This window comes from Paralichthys olivaceus, chromosome 20 (genome assembly GCF_024713975.1).
Source record: "Paralichthys olivaceus isolate ysfri-2021 chromosome 20, ASM2471397v2, whole genome shotgun sequence".
Taxonomy (NCBI): Eukaryota; Metazoa; Chordata; class Actinopteri; order Pleuronectiformes; family Paralichthyidae; genus Paralichthys; species Paralichthys olivaceus.
In genome coordinates this window covers 2668291-2687414 of record NC_091112.1, presented here as the reverse complement: position 1 = coordinate 2687414, position 19124 = coordinate 2668291, and the positions used below count along the sequence as shown (strand labels likewise).

General features: G+C 45.7%; 2 protein-coding genes across 6 annotated transcripts; both read left to right on the top strand.

The window, feature by feature from the left end:
• Positions 1 to 536: 536 nt before the first annotated feature.
• On the top strand, positions 537 to 3544 carry LOC138405952 (uncharacterized). Its single transcript, XM_069516852.1, has 2 exons — positions 537 to 915; positions 2824 to 3544. Exons 1-2 carry the CDS (start codon positions 683 to 685, stop codon positions 3404 to 3406), a joined length of 816 nt encoding a protein of 271 aa, XP_069372953.1. The 5' UTR covers positions 537 to 682; the 3' UTR covers positions 3407 to 3544.
• Positions 3545 to 4324: 780 nt separating this feature from the next.
• zmym4.1 (zinc finger MYM-type containing 4, tandem duplicate 1) lies at positions 4325 to 17885 on the top strand. 5 transcript variants are annotated; one of them, XM_069516850.1, is made up of 27 exons: positions 4325 to 4889; positions 8355 to 8967; positions 9409 to 9549; positions 9680 to 9756; positions 9940 to 10080; positions 10406 to 10644; positions 10873 to 11071; positions 11167 to 11370; positions 11518 to 11668; positions 11766 to 11881; positions 11961 to 12143; positions 12295 to 12445; positions 12558 to 12730; positions 12821 to 12965; positions 13210 to 13302; positions 13420 to 13457; positions 13589 to 13748; positions 13867 to 13979; positions 14204 to 14420; positions 14543 to 14773; positions 14935 to 15047; positions 15138 to 15312; positions 15483 to 15634; positions 15745 to 15859; positions 15948 to 16196; positions 16312 to 16438; positions 16633 to 17885. In XM_069516850.1, exons 1-27 carry the CDS (start codon positions 4443 to 4445, stop codon positions 16877 to 16879), a joined length of 5010 nt encoding a protein of 1669 aa, XP_069372951.1. In that variant the 5' UTR covers positions 4325 to 4442; the 3' UTR covers positions 16880 to 17885. The 5 variants fall into 5 exon arrangements, with proteins under 5 accessions (XP_069372951.1, XP_019960218.2, XP_069372952.1 ...); XM_020104659.2 differs by having other exon boundaries at positions 13204 to 13302; XM_069516851.1 differs by lacking the exon at positions 4325 to 4889 and adding an exon at positions 5708 to 5985.
• Positions 17886 to 19124: the final 1239 nt, after the last annotated feature.

Genomic DNA, 19124 nt, shown 5'->3' with positions numbered 1-19124 from the left:
CTCCGCTCCGACGCTGAGTCCAGTTACAGATACTGGTGCTGCCGCAGTGTTTCCGCTGCTGGCTCACACACTTGTATCCAGAGAGTTGGCTGTCAACCCTGGAGGAGGTCCAGCCCAGCGGCAGCAAGGTGATCCGGAGACAGAAGCCTGAAGGCCCAGGATGAATGTCAGTCAGGTGTGAGTCGTCTAGAGTCCTGGCACAGCAGCACGGTGGTTCTGTGAACAGGCCGTTGGCGGCCAAATACACAGAGGGGGCGGAAGAGGAAACCGTAGGTGAACAAGTGCAGATGCTGACTGATTTTTATCCGGTCAAAATGAAAATGTTGTGAACTACAACTCCACACATCACTGCCTGTAAACTGACCTGGGGAGGAGGGGAAGGGAGACAGAGAGAGGAGGTGCAGTAGTTGGTGTCCACCTGACCACCACCAGCCCTGCATCATTTATGGACATGCATGATTAATGGTGTCCGCTGCCAACAGGTGGAGCAGAACCTCTTCATTCACCCCCCGCAGAGAGGCAGCTGACAGATCCAGGTCTTTGCAGGAAAGTCCGGCTCAGGAGAAACACGAGGTAGCAACTCAGATAACGAGGCTTGGTGCTGTGGCGGACAAACCCAGTTCAACCATCACTTCGCTCAGGTGAGTTCTTCCCCTGGTGTGACTCAAGACTCACGTCATCCATGAATGGCCCTGCTGGAGCTGCACCCCCGACAGCCGTCATCGGGGGACCCCGGCACCAGAAGGCCGTGCAGGAGAGCAGGGCCCTGGTCCAGATCCACCTGCTCACCAGCTCCGTGCGACCTCAACCCAGGGAGGGGGCAGGAAACACAGGCAGCAAAGCCCCCCTGAGGCTGCCCTCCCTGGTGGCTGCAGGACGAGGGTCTCGCAGGAGGAGCAGCATGGCTCGACTCAGGTACGACACAGTCACACCTCAGGTTTACATTTATCTCTGTTGTTCGCAAGGAGTTTTTTCCTCTGATATATAAAACCTGAAACTTGTGTTAAAGCATGTGCATCAAAACGATGCACAACTTAAAAACAGACTATAGTTTGAAATGTTTGAAAAACCAGGTGGGATTAATTTGCTGCTGCTTCTCTTACTCCTCGTGTGTTGCTGTGTAAGTCCCCTATAAGGATGTGATCCCTTCTTTCTCCACTGACTCGCTTACAGCAGGTATAGAAATATTCCCTAGAATCCTCAAACACACTTCTACCAACCTGGATGATAAAATAAATGAAAACACGAAAGAAAAAAGAAAGTTTCTTGCGGAAAGGGCAGATCTTGATCCAACATGACACAAGAAAACTCTAGACATGTTGTGGGCTATAAACCTGTAAATTATTCCAGTGTGACGTCAAACCTGACAAGGAAATTGATTTTTTATCTTAACCATGACTCAGCAAGTTGAGGTGCAGATAAACTTGTGATTCTGGGTTGAATAACTTCTTCTAACTAAGATGTTCTTTTTCAGTGAAGATTCATACGTGAACCAACTGAGACAGATTCACCAGACTTAAAAACACAACAGTCCAGTTTTACATTATTTTCATGTGGATGAAAGATGAAAACCATTTCAAAAAAAGTCCCACTTTGTGTGTTGAGATAAAGGACGCCATCATGTCCCCGGCGGCCTACAGTACCCATCATGCAGCGGTGTCACTGCGGCTCTAAATGTGATTAATCGGCCGTCTGTCATCTCCACCTTCACTGTCTCTGCTTTCATTTCAGCAAAAGTTCCTGTCAGAGCGCAGGTTGAACGCTTGACTGGAATTACACTGTAATTGTTTCCTCTCCACTGTGTCACTTTGATCACATAATGTAGGCCACTTCTGCCCCCCCCCCCACGCCACCCCACCTGTACTCAGTGTACCAGTGTGTCATAAATCTCAGGTGTGGAAGCTGATCTGTCGCCTGATGCAGCACGAGGAGGCTGAATTCACTCAGAGGAGGGAGAAACCTGAGTGAAGAACACACACACACACACACACACACACACACACACACACACACACACACACCTGAGTATTTGATGGCCTCCACTCACCCAAGCAGAGCAGGTTTTTAATAACCATCAAATTAATGAGGAGCCGTTTTTTCTTTTACAGACATGAACGGAATCTACAGAACTTCTCTGATGTTTGCAGCATGTTGACATTTTTAAGGATTTTAAATTACGCCGCTTCACAACTGCTGGGTGTCGGGTTACTCGCCGTTCTTCTCCACTGCAGGAACCTACTGACCCGAAAGTGAACTTGTACCTGCTGCGGAGATGCTGGAGCTAAATTTCATCTCCCTGCTGGAGGTTTCAGGTGCTACAGTGGAGAGGATCGATCGAATGTGTCGTTAGATCTCAGCTCAGCAGCTTAACCGTTATTTCACTGCTGTGTGCACAAGGACTTTTAATAAGAAGCCTTCAAACAACGGAATTTGTTAAATGACGATACATCCTTCCCTTTTCATATGAGTGCTGTTTATCATTAAAGTTCCTGTAGGTACAGTGGACTTAACTTTGATTCTCATTAACAACGTCAAAGTTAACTTCACATGTGATTCCCTTAAAGGTCCCCTTGGGAATCAATCAGCTGAAATGGAATATAATTTGTTTCGATGTGTGAAATTCGCTGAAACTAAGAATCGTTGTGTTTTCATTACTTTGGTATGAGCTCTTCATATCTACATTGGTTGTGGGTCCTCCAACATGGAGTCCACCATGTTGCACCGCCATGTTTCTACAGAACAAACAAACTTTGGCTCTGGAGACAGCTTTTAGTATCTCTATGTTAACATGGTACTATGAACACATCTTTTTTTTCTCCACAGCCTCAGTGAACCATCTCTTCTCACCCTGAATGAGAACGTCCAGATTGAGGGATTCTCCCACATCCGTCGTCCCAGTGTTTTACAAAGTGGACCCCCACCTCCTCCTCCATTTTCCAAGTCGTCCGCCCTGCTCCCCTGCAGGACCTGGCTCCCACCTGGCAGGAGCCAGAACCAGCAGAACAGGCAGAAGGGCGCAGGCTGCAGCAGGCCGGTCTATATCCACTTATCCCAGGCCATCCAGCTCAGCTCCAGACCAGCCAGACGTCATTCACACAACCCCACCCCGAGTGCGGACACGGGCAACCTCCGACCTTTAGTGATGCAGGACTCCTCATCTCAGAGTGAGCCTCTGTCAGTCGTTGGGAAGCCGTATCTTCCGGGCTGCGGTCAACGCCTCGCTCCAGCTCCAGCTGCCGCTTCAGGTCCAGCTCGAGCTCAGCTTCACGTGTTTCTGCCCACTGAGGCAGAGGGAGAGGAGGTGGACCGAGAGTCAGTGGATGAGGGCTTCATGGACGAGCTGGACTGTAAGATGACCTCTCTGAAGCTCCAACAGGGGGCGCTAAAGACACTTACATACCACTAATAGATGCATCATCAGTTGTTTTATTTTATGGACAAGAGTGTTTCTATTTCTGTCTCTGTCAGATCAGACATGAACATCTGCTGACACTCAAGTCTATATAAATAGAGTTTGAGTTCATAGGAACCTGAGGAATAAATAAAAAACATGGAAGTCTTTCAGAGGAGCAAGATTTATATTACGTGTAAATAGTTTATCTGCATTTCCTTAAAACTACAATAAACTGCAGTGATGTTTCCAAACCGCTGGGAGGCAGCAATGCAGCTTATAGTGTCGACTGCTGGAAAAAAGAAGAAGAATGAGCTGCACACATGTTTACATTCTGCCGGAAGTTACAATAATCACAACAAACGAGTCTGCGGGAGTTTAATCGTCACGTGGTCCGAGTGTGTGCTTTTCATGACATGCTTCAACCAAGAGAAGCGAAGAGAACAGAGACTGTCCACAGACTTCCACTACACGACCCACACAGACTCCACCAGCGGCGGCTGCTTCTCTGGATGTCTCCTTCTGGTCGCTCCTCTCGCTCCGGGTGTGCAGTGATCACTTCCCCCCGGAGGATTTTTCGTCCGAAGGTTCCGGGGAGAAAAACTTTATTCGGTGTCAGAATGAAAAAATAAACCAAAACTGCTGTCCGGGGATTTTGCTGACTCCTGTTTCCATGTTTGTTTTGGGATGAAGCTCATTGGATTGGTTTTCGCCTCAAAACAATAAAAAAAAAACTTCAACCACAATTCACTCTTGTTTCCAAACTCGTCCAACTTATTTGTTCTTATATCAATGTTTGTTTTAAACTTCTTTCTCATTTAGGACGGAAAGTGAAGTTAAAAAATGAGAAGTTCGGTTTTTTTCAAACTTATTCCAGCGTCTGGTTTGTAGATCTGCTCACCCATGAAGGTTTGGAGTCACTTGGAGAACCTCGGACGCTTTTAGATCCACACGCGATCTGCGTATATCCACACAACGCAAGTGATTGGGGCATCCACAGTACAGCCTCTAAATAACACATCACCTGCCGCGAAACTCTTTTCAGTTATTTATGATGAGTATCTATGAATCTGCAGCACGAGTCCTCTGTGAGTCCAAGTTGCTTTGTTTACATCCCGGGCTTTCACTGGGGGGGGGGGATGACGTCATCGAGGTGCGCACCCGCCAGTTTGCTGCTGCCGCCGCTGACAGCATGGTTCGTGTTTGCGTGTTTCCAAATTGTCAGAACAAAATGACCGGGTGGTCGAAATTCAGCTTCCACAGGCTTCCCTTGTTCAACCCGGACGCACTGAAGCTCTGGCTGGTGGCGCTGAGAATGGACCCGAATACTGAAGTGAAAGCTCTGAGGCGCGCGGACAATCGAGTCTGCAGCGCTCACTTCGCTCCGGAAGACTTTTTTCCCATAAAGCCGCCGAAAGAAGGCCAGAAAGGACCGCGTCAGCACCTCCGGGTGAATGCCATCCCGAATGTTGCAGAAGGCACAACAGACACAGTGGAGGTAATGCATTTCTTTCCAAGCTGCACAATGATGTTATTAGGCTATAACCAGTGCAAACACGGATCAGTGTATAATCTCTGAAAGTTCAAAACGGTATAATATATATATATATATATAATTCTCTGCAAGGCTTATGTCAAAGCGGGACCAGCTTACTGTAAATACACTCCTACAAAAAGTACTGTACTGAGAAGCACGTGATGAGCGTTCGGCCATGTTGCGCGATTTAAACAAACACAGGTGATCGTGAGCTGTGCTGCGGCGGCGCGCCTCGATGACGTCGCCCCAGTGAAAGATCGGGACGTAAACAAAGCAACTTGGACTCACAGAGGACTCGTGCTGCAGATTCATAGATACTCATCATAAATAAATAAAGAGAGTTCGGCAGATAATGCGTTACTTAGAGGCTGTGTTGTGGATGCCCCAATCACTTGCAGTGAACACGCAGATCGTGTGTGGATCTAAAAGCTTCCGAAGGACTCCAAGTGACTCCAAACCTTCATGGATGAGCAGATCTACAAACCAGATGCTGGAAATAAGGACAAACAAAACCAACAACTTCTCCTTTAGACCGGAAGTATGCAGTGGAAGTATTCAAAAAAAATAAAAGCCATGAGGATCGATAAGGTCCTCGCCGATGATGTGGTGCAAATGGTGCAATAAATAAAAAAAACAAATTAAGGTGAGCTGAACTTTGTGTCCATATATTTATGTCCACAATCACTTCAGATCAATAGGGGCTGACGCTCTCGTCCACATGGTGTTTGGCCAGTTGTAGTTTCCCACCAGCGGGGGGCGGTAGAGAGCTGACGAAGTTTGACAACTGCCAGGAAAGTGACGGAGAGAAGAAGCCGCGCACACATACACACACGCTCTGCAACAGATTCAATGGACGCGGACGAAGATGTGCAGGAATAACAACAACCAGCGCGTTTAGTCGCAGTGTTTGTTTTTTCAAACGGGACGAGCTGGATCTGATCTTCTTGAGGAACCCACTCATCAGGATTCCGGAGCAAACATGGCGGCTACGGGAAGTGGCGATGGACACCAGCGTCTGGCCACCAATCGAGTCCCGTCGGTCCAAGTCTCCTGCGCGGTAATGTTCTACACGTTGTTTCATCCATTATACCGGTTTAACGAGAGGGAACCTTCCGCTGCAGCTGTCGTCCCGGTGCTCGGGCGTGTTCACCCGGTTAAGGGTTTAGCTAACTTCAGCGGGCTAACGAGCAGCCTTCGAAGCTAGCGTTAGCTTAGCGAACCGAGAGCGAGTTCCTGTTTAATCCGCAAACACTGAAATGAACCTGGACGTAAACAAAGCAGCGTCTCGGGCCGAGACGATCGAATCCCTGCTTTTCAATCCAACACGAGCTCCCAGCTGTGAAACTGTCGCGTTGTTAGCCAACGTTGCGGCATCGGCATCAACAAGCTAACTCCGTGTTGTTCAGCTCGTGTCAGTGCCTTATTTACCCTGTCGCAGCTTATTGCTTACACATGTCCGCTGTGGTTCTCTGTGTGTTTAGTGCTTGTTCTTTCTGCAGGAGTCCATGTGTTCATGTGAGCCCTCAGAGAGCCCCTTCATGTTTGGGGCCCCTGTGTTTACAAACGTGGGTGTGTAAGCTGCTGCTTCTCAAACTGTGATTCTGGGTCTTCGCCGAGAGTCTGGCGTCATTGCACATGTTGCTCCGGGTCGTGTGTCGTTGCGGGAGGTGGAAACGTGAGTTGTGCAGCAGCGTTTGTTGTGTCGGAGTAGAGACGGCGTCGTCGTGCTTTTGTGCAAAGGTCGGTTCGAGGAGCAATGGTTCGGTTGTGCGCATTCCCGAGCTGTGGCAATAAGATGTCGAGCTACAGTGCGCGCAGCTTCCACCGGTTGCCGTTGTCCGACGCGGAGACGCTGAAGTCGTGGCTGGTGGCGCTGGAGATGGACGTGAACACTCCGGTGGAGGCGCTGCGCTTCGCTGACCACCGGGTCTGCAGTGACCATTTTGGCTGCGATGACTACAGCGAACCAAAGAGGAAAAGAAAAGCTCCACCAAAGCATGTTTTCCTCAAGAGAAACGCAGTCCCGAGAGTGGGGAGACCTGCCGCAGACAGAGTGGAGGTAATGCTACTAGTGGCTGAGATGTTGACCTGGACACAGGGACACACAGAAGCATGGCAGGAGTACTATAATAAACAGAATACCTCTGCTGAAAGTACAGGGACATTCTATGGATGGATTCAAAACCACATCTTTTAGTTTCGCCAAGATCAATCCCATTCATTTTCTGAAGATGGAATATTGAACACGTACAAGGTTCGAGATTGTGAAACTCCGCTTTGGCCTTCAAACATCTCGTCTGCTCCTGTAGAAGCCACAGGATCGTGTGATGGCTACTGCGTTTTAAAAGTGAAATGTTTTTTTCAGCTTTTACTAATAATAAAAATCAATGAGCTGATATTATGTGGATAATATTAAGCTTGCCTGGTCCATTGTCTACGTTTCTATTTCCTCTGAATTATGAGAAGTTAGAGATAATTACTGGGAATAATTGATGATGGCAGTAATCGAATGAGCCCGTATACACGTTTTGTTCAGCGTCTCTCCAGCATTGCGTAGCTGTAGATGTAAGACTGAGAAAAACACTTTTAGTGGACATTTTGTGGACTGTCTCATTTGCTCCATAAGTTTACATTGAAGCCACTGCTGCCGTGTTGCAGCTCAGGCAAATGACTGGATTTAATTAGAAGTACATTCAAACACCGGACCACATTTATAAATGTTGGGCCCAGGATGAAAAATACCAGAAACCCCCTTAAAATAACTTTCTGCAACTATCAGTGACTTTATCTCCACAGTCACTGTTTTATTAGCTAATTATGTTTTGTTTAGTTACTGCTTTGTTCAGCTGAAGTCCAAGTGAAGTGTTTTCTAGTTGGACAGGGACTCGGTTGCACTTGAAGGTCCATAAACTGTTTTGGGTTTTCATTCGTTGTTATTGGACGAAGTGATGAGATTCTGATTTGTAGTTATTTGTTTTGCATTTGAGAATAAAAAATTAATATTGTGGAGAAAGGTGTGAGAGTATTCACATCTATTTAGTGAGGTTACTAGTGTCAATGAAATGTTTTTGTCAAAATGGAAGTGTGTGTGTGTCTAAGTGAGTAAAGAGAGGGATTGGTGCTCTGCTGTGTTGATCTTGATGATGTTGTATCTCCTGCAGTGAAGATTAGCCTCTGTCTAAGCTGAGCCCTGATTCTGAGTGTTTGACGTGAAGCTGCTCACCTTGTTTATTCTTGGTTGACTGAAACAAACAATCTGAAGTAAAGCACGAGCCTACGTGGCTGACTGGGCGTCTGACTCTCAGTCACACTGTAGTATTAGTAGTAGTAATGTTTGTAATATGTTAATATTAGCTGAACACCATCCTGTAGATAAATGTCTATTAGTGGACACTTATTATTTTCATTGTTGTTTCTCCAACACAGGTGAAGGAGGAGACAGAGGTTTCAGACCCTGAGCGTGTTCACGGATCTTCTCCAAGACTTTCTGAACATGGAGAAGTGGTCTACACTCTCTCTTCTGATAAAGGATGGAAAAAAGAGGAGGCTGTGATCTCTTCTCCTGCATCTGTATCTCCTCCAAATCCATCCGCTCCACAGTCGTCTTTCTCTGCAAACCAGACTATCAGAACAGCTTCGGATCAATGTGGAGAGCCAGGTAACTCCTCAGAGTCTGGAACGGAGAGTACTGGGGTGAAAACCGAGGAAGGGTTTGAGATAAATGAACAAAATGTTGTTGTAAAGGACGACAGCTACGAGGAAGATGCTGCAGATGTGAAAGAAGACACCGCCATGGAAACAACGTCAGATTTCAAGGAGGAGATAACAAAAGATGAGGACCCAGATGTTGACTCTAAGGAGGACATTGACACGCAGCAGGAAAATAAGCTAAGGGCTCCAACAGCCGATGACCTCGACGAGATGATGGACATCGGTACGGTGGATCAGGTGGAACAAGAAGCTCAGATGAAAGTGGAGGAGCAACAGGATAGTCCAGCGGATGTGGGAAACCCTTGCTCACCTGGAACTTCATCTGAAGGTAAAGTGAGCAGAGTTTCAGTAAAAACACTAAAATTCATCACCTGGATTTAAGACCTTAAAAAGTCTTAAATACACTAAAAGACTTCACACCGGGTCTTAGATCTGTTTGGGTAAGTGTGAATGATGTTAATGTTTGTTTGACAATACTTGTGTTGCTCTTGTGTGTTGTAGTTCTTTGTCAATGATACAGATATTATCACGCTGTCATAAAACAACAAACCAGACCAACAGGAACTCATAACTGATCATCGTCTAACACGCGTCAGAGTTGAACTGTCTCAGTCTGTAGTTCCAGAGATAACGTTGTGTTATGAAGGCTGTTCTACTCGTCAACAGGAAAATGTGGGGAACATTCAGGCGATGGGTGGTGTACACCTGGACTGTAAAGTTACCCACTTGTGCACAACGTCTCATAAATGTATTTCGGTTTTCCCATCAGCGACAAAGGACGAGGAAACCGATGTGAAACCCACCATATTGACGCCACCTCCAGCCGGGTACCAAGCGGAGGACGTAAAAGTGGCTCTAGATCAGATCCAGTCCAGCTCGTCTCCATCGTCTACAACCACGGCCAATGAAGGTGAAGCACTACAGAACGAAGGGGCTTCAGAAAATCCCCCTGGAGATATTGTTCACTCAGGAAGATAGTACAATGAAAATAGTGAACTAAAAACTTACTTTGCGCTTAACCAGTTCATATGTTCCTACAGGAAGAGAGAGCTCATCACCAAAGGCTGTGATGAACGGGATAAAAGTATTTAACCCACAACTACCAAGGATAGACCCTGTAAGTATAAGTGAGAAAACCTGAGGCGTCACTGAGTTTCTCTCAAATGTCTGATTTCATTGTGTACTTTTAGGATTTTACAACACACTGTTCAAAGTACTCTTGAGTGGAGTTTAATCTACATGATGGTATTTATATAAGACAGATCCAAGAGGAGGCGTTTGTCTTTTTCTCTTGTTGCAGGAGAGATCACAGGCAGATCAGTCGTCTCCTTCACCACCTCTGGTCAAAGTGAAGGATGAGCCCATAGATGAGGAGTATGACCAGGCTCTGATATCTTCTTCATTCACTGCGAGTGTGAAGGATGAGCCGAACACTGCCAAGGTGGGTAATGCACCTGTGATCACAGGGATTTATGAATGTTTACTGTCGCACAAACATTTTATTGAGGGTTGTTACGAAGCCACAAACTTGAAAATGATTTAAAAAGTTGTTGAGGTAGAGCCGGATGATGATTAATATTACACAACACATTCATAAATATTCAGTTTACTGTAAAGAAAAGTAGAAAAACTGAGAGAATATAACAGAAGAAAACAGCGTCATGTTCCAGACCTTCCTCCAGGATTTGTTTTTCAGTCGAGCAGCTTTTTTCTCTCGTGGATCACTGGACCATCACTGACACGTTTCTCTCTCCTCACGTTGTCAGGAGGACTTGAGGATCGGTTCCGTCTTCTCAGTGAGTCCAGCTGCTGAAACACAGACGCTACCCACGGCCCAACCGTCGTCTTCGCACATGTTGTGTTTCAACTGCAAGAAGAGCCTGATTAAGGGACAGACGGCGTTCCAGAGGAAGGGCTCCTCGTCTCTGTTCTGCTCCACCGCCTGCCTCACCACATCGCTACCCGCTGTCAAAGGAGCCACTAAGATCTGCTACAACTGCCAAAAGTAAACTTCTATCACTGCTTTGGACAAAGGTCTTAAATTTCATTCACTCTGGTCGTAAAAAATCTAAAACGTGCAGTGCGGAGTCCTGGTTCTGAACCTAGAGTAACTGTCGGATTCAGTGCCTCTCTAAAGGAGTTAAAGTTTCGAATACTTGCAAGGTAGAACGTATCCGTGGAATTTGAGGTTTTTTGGATCTCAAATTGAAAGGATCTCTTTTCACTCTCTCAGGGTGATAATCCGACCTCAGGATGTCATCCTGGCCCCAGATGCTAAAGGAGTCATGAAGGAATTCTGCAGCCAAAACTGTTTGACCTCCTTCAACTACAAGAAAAACCCCTCCAGCTTCAGGAAACCCGAATTCGCCAAAGCAACACCACAACCAGTCGGACCGCAGTCGCTCTGCAGCATGTGCACCAGATACTGCATCGTAAGATAAGCAGAACAGAGCTGCTGACATCATTCTCTTATTAATCCGTTATTTTTCTTGAGTAATCGAATACGTTTTCCACAATCTTCTTGCAGAGCAAACACGAGGTGATCCTGAGCGGTGCTGTCCACAAGATCTGCAGTGACGCCTGCTTTAACCGATTCCGTTCAGTAAACAACCTGTCCATGGCCGGCTGTGCCAACTGTGGCTCCTTCTGCCACAGCAAACCGCTCATGCTGAAGATGGAGGACGGCAACAAAACTCTGTGCGACTCCGAATGTCTGGCTAAGTACAAAGAGGTATGAGAAAGAAAACCGAACATATTTGTTTTTAAAACATAAAAATACAAAATGAAACCAGGATACGTTCCCTCCGTGTTCCTGCAGAGGCAGATTTGTTGTGACGATGAACCGGACATGTTCATTTTCTCTTTGATTCCTCGACAGAAAACCAAGATATCTCAGCCTTGCATGATGTGTCAAACTAACCGTTTGCTGGCAGAGACGATCGACAACAAAAACGACGACGACTCTGTGAACCTCTTCTGTAGCAGCAGCTGTGTGATGGCATTCAAGGTTCAAACTGTCAGTGCTTCAGGTACTAGACACGTTTTCATTGGTTATTTCGATCTTTAACTTATAACGCGTCACTTTACGAGGCGAGCTAATGAGGTTATTTTCTTTCTTTTCGACAGGCGCTCGGTTGAATTGCGATAGCTGTGGGAAAAACTCTGTACCGGCTTATCACCTCGCCATGTCAGACACCACCATCAGGAACTTCTGCAGGCTACAGTGTGTTATGGCTTTTCAGGTAATGCAGTGTACTGTTTGATAAATACCCAAGGAAAGAACATGAAGCTTGACTCCTCCGGTGTTTTTCTGTGTTGTAGGATAAGTTCAAGAAGTCCCAGAAACATGTGAATGTTTTCACCAAGTTGCCAGTTGAATCCACGCAAATCCAGCCGGTGACTCCTCCCCAACCTCAGCAGTTCTTCTCCAATGTGCCGCCGAAGCTGGACTGTGCCCAGTGCGCCCGCAACATCACGTTCAAACCCGAGCTCATCCAGATCAAGGTGGTTTTACTGCGTTGATCTGTTACTGCTGTTTGATGCATCAAGATTCTCGTGGATGTAAATTAGTTTGAGAAAGATCGTGAACAATTGAAATTTCAGCCGCGTGACACGCTCGGACCTTTCTGATTGTTCGCATCCACTCTGTTTGCAGGACAAGCTTGTTTTTCTGTGTAGCGTGGACTGTTCTCAGGAATTCAAGAGGGTCAACTACGTGACGAGCCTGTGTGAATACTGTAAAATCGCAAAGATCACCAGAGACGCCAAAAGAATAAACAACAAAGACTGCTACTTCTGCAGCGACGGTGAGGAGACTGACGGAAATGTGCTTCAGGATTATCGAAGAGCTGTAACCTATGCATTACTATTGTTTTTTATCTGAAAGGGTTAAAGTCTTATTTCTCCTCTTCGTCCCAGGTTGTAAGCTCCTCTTCAGACACGACCTGAGTAAAAACTGGGGGAAACACTGTAACTCGTGCGTCTACTGCCACTGTGTCTCAAAGAAGCTGGTGACGGCTCAGTACGGAGGCTCGACAGAGGAGTTCTGCTCTGAGGAGTGCAGGTTCAAATACACCATGCTCTTCTGTCACGTAAGCTTGAATCATGTCATTAAACTCAAACCGTGGTGAGGATGAGGATCGTTTGAGTCCCAGCTTCACGTTACCCGTCTCCTCTGTCAGGTTGCTAAGTGTGACAACTGTGGGTGCAAAGGGAAACTGAAGCAGAGTCTTCCTTTGCTGGGGGAGGTCAAACACTTCTGTGATCAGACCTGCCTGCTGAAGTTCTGCAGTCATAAGGTGGCGACACAGGGCGAGGTCTTGAAAGGTGTGTATCAACTGTTTCCTTTTCATTTATTCATTTCCTTTGTTGTGGTTTCAACTCAAACCGCTCAGAACGCTTTATTTAGATTTAATGTGTCACTGTGTCGTGGAGGGGCCGGTTATAGGAGTTGTGGTTGATCTCACTTCTGTCTGAAACTCTGCATCACTTGATGGATACGGACCCTGGATCACTCTCAGCTGACTCCTCTGTTTCTCTGGTTTTTTTTGGGGGTGATGTGCAGAAACAGGTGAGGCCACGCCCGTCATCGCCAACGTCATCTCACTTGCAGACCCTCAAACAGCAAAACCTGAGGATTCTGACGGAACTGCAACTCAACAAAGTAGAAAACTCAAACACACTCAAGTATCTTTGTGCTAAATGTCGCATACTTGACTTTCCATCAGTTGCCAGGGTTGATTTTTTTTTTTCTTCTTTTTTTTTTACGTTGTCTCCACAGGCACAGTCTCACAGACTCAATCAAAGAACTCTGGACATGTAAGTTGGCTGTTGTTATGTACACATCGATTAAAATGACCAAATCCCCCGAAAATAATCTTAGTTCCATATTTGTTCTTAAAATTGTGAAATCAGGAAATATTCTTGTTTTTTGTCACCTTCTCGTACAGATCAGCGTCCAGACTGAAGCGGTGAAACCTCCTCCTCCTCCTCCTGCTGCTGCTGCTGCCCCGAAAATCCTGAAGAACAAGGCTCTGCTCTGTCGTCCACTGGTGCAGAATAAAGGAGTTTCCTGTAAAACACAGACGGCCGATGTTGAATCCCAGACAGGTAAAAGCTGCACCCTGAAACATAATGAAGATTTTCAGTCGGTTTGTTTTTGTGTTTAAAATATGTTGTTATTGTCGATGCTCTTGATTCATGTTTTTTTTTATTTCCCTCTCTATAGACGTTGCTTTCCCAAAAGTGATGATCCTGCCCGTCCCAGTGCCCGTGTTTGTCCCCGTACCCATGAACATGTACAGCCAGTATACTCCCACACCTGTGGGCCTGCCGCTACCGGTACGTCGAACTCCTCGACCACCTCGGTCTGAATGATTTAGATCATTCTTTTTATTCATCGCTTTGACGTAAGGTTTATTCAAACATTTATTATTCCCTTATAGCATTAATTTGCAACAGGAAATGCGCTCTAAGGAATAGTTTATGGCTTATATATGCTGCTATTAAATGTTGGACGTTGTTGGAGTGAAAACTTTCTCACTCTCCCAATCTGCCTCCCACAGCTGCCCGTGCCCATGTTCCTTCCTGTGACAATGGACAGCGCAGAACGCATCATAGAGACCATCCAGGAGATCAAGGAAAAGATCCCGTCCGATCCTTTCGAGGCCGAGCTCATCCTCATGGCTGAGATGGTGGCGGAACAAGATGAAAACAACAAACCTGAGCGACCGAAGGCGAAAGTGGTGGAGAAGAGGACGGAGAGACAGGAGGCCCCTGAGGGTGAGAGACATTTCTACTCTTTAAGGAAAAAATAAGAAAGAATAATTTTAAAGAAACTAATCAGGATCATCCCGATCAGGACATAAACACACGTGACCACAATCCACCTGTTTATCTTACAGACCACGCCAGTAACTTCAGTGACGATTTGGACACAGACGACTTGACGAGTTTCCTCAACAACTGGGAGGACGCCTCCTCCGACACGGGCCTCCGGTCGCCGAGTCGATCGTTCACGCAGGAGAAGCTCAACTCGATCATAGATGTTCCTGCGGCGATGCCCAGCGAGCCTTACTCCGAGCCCCCGCCTCCAGCTCCGCCTCCCATGGACGTCGAAGCCGACTTCACTATCGGTGAGGAGATGAGATATGTTCTAAATTCCCAGCGTCGTTTCCCCCGTGTCTAAAGAGTTGAATGGGAGACTTATCTTTTCATCTGTCGTGGACAGAATAACATGCATCAAACCGGTTTGGTGTTTGGTCTCATGTTTTTTATTTAATTGTGAACTTGCCAGAAACACTGGAGAGGTTGTCCCGGCTTCGAGAGAAGGGCCCTCCCGCTCCCAGCCCCCCGCCTGCAACGGCACGACGACGACGACAAGGTCAAAGGAAAGCCCGAGATAAAAGGGTAATTTGACTTTATTTTATTTTATTTAAACTTTCTGGTGAAGACACTGGTTTTGCAGCCCCCCCCCCTCTCTCCCTCTCCTCATCATAGGGTCGTAAGGCGCAGCGGTCTAAGGCAGCTGCAGCGGCGTCTCAAAGAGGCTCTTCCAACAAGGACGTGTCTTCAGAATTGCCGAAACTGAATAGCGAGTACGGACTTGACGCCTGGAAGCGATGGATCCAGTGGAGACAGACTCAGCCCAACGTAGAGAAACCACGCATCGGCTGTAAGTCTGAATGTAACGTGAATACAACCACTGAAGCTGACCTGGATCATTCTTTACCTGACCCAAGATTATGGACTAGAATTAAATTCATTTTTATAATATAGATACAATATGGAACAGTTCTTTATTAAAATGTCTCAGAATGACCAGACCTATGTTTTATATTTCAGCTCGTCCCATCGAGTTGAAGGAGGATCTTCTGCGATGCACCACAGCTGAGCTGAGTTATGGACTCTGCTGCTTCATCACTGAGGTGAAACGACCAAACGGAGAACCGTACTCACCCGACAGCATCTTCTACCTCTGCCTCGGGATCCAACAGGCAAGAGAAGCGCCGTCCTGCTCACACACACATTCATCCGGTTCATCCCTAGTCCTCCCTCAAACGTTCCCCTTGCTCTCTACATGAATCTGTAATCTTTCTCTCTGCAGTACCTGTTTGAGAACAGTCGAGTGGAGAATATATTCATGGATCGCTTCTACAACAAGTTCTCCACTGAGTTCACGACTATGCTGAGAACTTTCAAACCTCCAGTCACAGCCAGTGGTGAGTTATCACCTGAATTTCTACTCTGTCAATGTCTGTCTCATGAAAACGTTTCCATGATTTATATCCTGTTTGCTCTCCTCTGCAGGTTATGTCCATTCCCGTGTGGAGGAGGAGTATCTTTGGGACTGTAAACAGTTGGGGGCGTACTCCCCCATCGTCCTCCTCAACACCCTGCTCTTCTTCTGCTGCAAGTACTTTGGCTTCACCACCGTGGAGCAGCACCGCCAGCTGTCCTTTGCCCACGTCATGCGCTGCACCAAAACCAACCTGAACAACACCAAAACCATTTTCCTGCGCTTCTACCCGCCCATATCCATAAACGAAGCAGAGACAGGTACTAATATCTGTAGTTATAACAGATTTTAATATATTAAAACGACACTCTTCTTAAATTATCTTCATGATTGTATGAAAGTAAATGTGTGTCTTTGTGTCTGCGTCTTCCTCAGATCCAGAGGTTCCGTCTAAGAAGCGAAAGGAGGACGAGGCTAAAGAGGAAATCCTGGAGATGGTGGAGAACACGGAGAACCCGCTCCGCTGTCCGGTTCGACTCTACGAGTTCTACCTCTCCAAGTGGTGAGTTATTCCACCAACACTTTCCTGAGCCGTCTGTGGCTGTTTGAAATCTCCTCATCTCTTGACTTGTCCTAAAGAAAGTGGTGAATAACTTCTATGGGTTGGATTTGAACCCATTGAATGTCTTGCCCAGTCAAGTTCCTTTATTATGTTTCTGTTCACCTTGTCGACACTAACAACTGTCCTCCCTCTAGCTCGGAGTCAGTCAAGCAGCGCACCAACCTGTTCTACCTTCTCCCGGAGCGCTGCTGCGTCCCCAACAGCCCCCTGTGGTTCTCCTCCTCGGCTCTGGATGACACCACCATGGAGGCGATGCTCACCCGCATCCTCACCGTCAGAGAGCTGCATCTCAACAAGAGCAAAGAGGGAGAGGCTGAAAAGAACACACCCACCGATCCACCGTTTATACCTGAAGAGGAGGAGGAAGGGGACTCAGAGTGACAGAGACAGAAGTGACCTTTTATTGGTGTAGAGATTTGTGGTGTAAATGGTTGTAGATTTAACTGAAATGTTCATTTAATCATGTCCCATAAACACAAATGGACAATTCACACAACTACAATGTGCTGAACAGCAAAGAAATTCATCCAGTCAAACTTCATGAACAGGAAGATATTCAAACACATTGTGTTTGTGTAGCTGGGACTTGGAAGCTGAACTGAACTCAGCTCGACATTCAGACTGATTATAACTGTTCAGCAGGACACAGCTGAACTCCTGTGTGTCTGCTAAATGGTTGCGTCTCATCATTATGCTACTTTCCTTCCAACACGTGTCATCGTCCTTTAGATTCCTTTGCAAATTGGACTGAAGTGTTTTCAGTAAAACAATTATTTCTTCTGAGAGAGAAAAGAGAGAAAAACGTTTCGATTTTTCTTGTTGTTGGTCGTAAACATCCGCAGCAGGAGACAAACCCTCTGATGTTGATCACCAACGTTCGTTTTGTGCAGAAGCCCATAGGACGGTTTGATTTTTCAATCATGAATGCGGTGATTCGTTGCATATTACACTACTGTGCATAGCAGTTATACCAGAGTTGTTCCTGGTAATTCAGAAAATTGCGAGTGTATTGTTTTGCTTTGTAACATCTCATGGTTTGATTTTCGGGACGCCTCTGCAACCTCCCATTGTTCATATCTGTGTTCATCAGGTAATTTTATTTTGAAAGGTTTGCTCATCTGATTGTGAAATAACAAAGATTAGTTGACTAAACACAAAATATTTTTTTGTTTTGAGCTCATGTTGTGTTATCTCATCCGAAGCAATCTCTTGAGACATTCACTCTTTGCATCAGCCCGCAAAATGTAAAAATAAACAAACACTGTCCCTTCATGTATATCTTGGTTATATTAACCCCCACTCTGAAGAGTATGACTACCAAGGTTCTCTTTAGTCTTTTCTATTGTATGTTCTTTTTAAATAAACAACATAAAAAGATATTTCAAAATCTTGTTGTGTGAGATTCATCAGTTGCTCAAATGTCTCTGTGTGTCTTTGTTTTTTTCAGTGGGAAGAATATAAACATCTTTATTGATGTAGAACTACCAGTGGCACGTTATAGAAGTTGTCCATTAGAGGAAAAAAGTCTTTAATTGAAATTGTAAGTGAAGAACCTTCAGTGAAACGCTATTTTTTTTTTATTCATATTTTAAAGGTTCAGTGTGTAGAGTTTAGTGACATCTAGCGGTGAAGTGTCATAATGCAGCTAATTTTGGCGATGTTACGTAAGTGGAAGAAAGCAGTCTTATGTGGACAGATCCTGATCAAAAACAACTCTGAGATTCTTAACGGTGGAGCTGGAGGCCGGGGTGATCCCGTCTAAAGTAACTACGTGTCTGAAAGAGAGTTTCTGAGGTTTTTGGGTCCAATTACAAGAACTTCAGTTTTGTCTGAATTTAACATCAGAAAATCAAGGTCATCCAACTTTTTATATCCTTAAGACATTCTTGAAGTTTGGTTAAATGATTGGTTTCATCAGGCTTGATCGATAAATAACATCGGGTGTCATCGGCATAAAAATGAAAATTGATGGAGTGATTCCTAATAATGTTCCCTAAAGGAAGCATATATACACTGAGTGGTCCTAGCACAGAACCTTGTGGGACTCCGTGACAAACTTTGCTATGCACGGACGATTCATCATTGACATGAACAAACTGACATCGATCTAAAAAATGGGACTTAAACCAGCTTAAGGCGTTTACTTTGATGCCAGTTTGATGTTCCAGTCTCTGTAAAAGAACTTGATGGTCAGTGGTGTCGATTGCAGCACTGAGATCTAACAAGACAAGTCCAGAGATGAGTCCTTTGTCTGAAGCCATTAAGAGGTCATTTGTAACTTTGACTAGTGCCGTCTCTGTGCTATGATGCACTCTGAATCCTGACTGAAAATCCTCAAATAAACTGCTCTTATGGAGAAAGTCACGCCGCTGATTGGCTACAGCTTTCTCAGGGATCTTAGAGAGAAAGGAAAGGTTTGATATCGGTCTGTAATTGGCGAAAACCTCTGGCTCTAGAGTGGGCTTTTTAAGAAGAGGTTGAATTACAGCTACTTTAAAGGACTGTGGTACAAATCCTGATAATAAAGACGGATTAATCATATCCAATGAAGAAGGGCTGACTAGAGGTAGAACATCCTTGAGCAGTCTGGTTGGGATGGGGTCTGAGAGACAGGTTGACGGCTTTG

What these genes read in the sequence shown, in the direction of transcription:
- LOC138405952 (XM_069516852.1), top strand. Translation starts at nt 683, where the DNA reads ATGAATGGCCCTGCTGGAGCTGCACCCCCGACAGCCGTCATCGGGGGA. An exon ending in AGCAGCATGGCTCGACTCAG is followed by an intron (nt 916 to 2,823) that starts GTACGACACAGT and finishes TTTTCTCCACAG; the next exon opens with CCTCAGTGAACCATCTCTTC.
- zmym4.1 (XM_020104659.2), top strand. Translation starts at nt 4,443, where the DNA reads ATGATGAGTATCTATGAATCTGCAGCACGAGTCCTCTGTGAGTCCAAG. An exon ending in CGAAGCCGACTTCACTATCG is followed by an intron (nt 14,774 to 14,934) that starts GTGAGGAGATGA and finishes TGAACTTGCCAG; the next exon opens with AAACACTGGAGAGGTTGTCC. An exon ending in AGAGAAACCACGCATCGGCT is followed by an intron (nt 15,313 to 15,482) that starts GTAAGTCTGAAT and finishes TTTATATTTCAG; the next exon opens with CTCGTCCCATCGAGTTGAAG.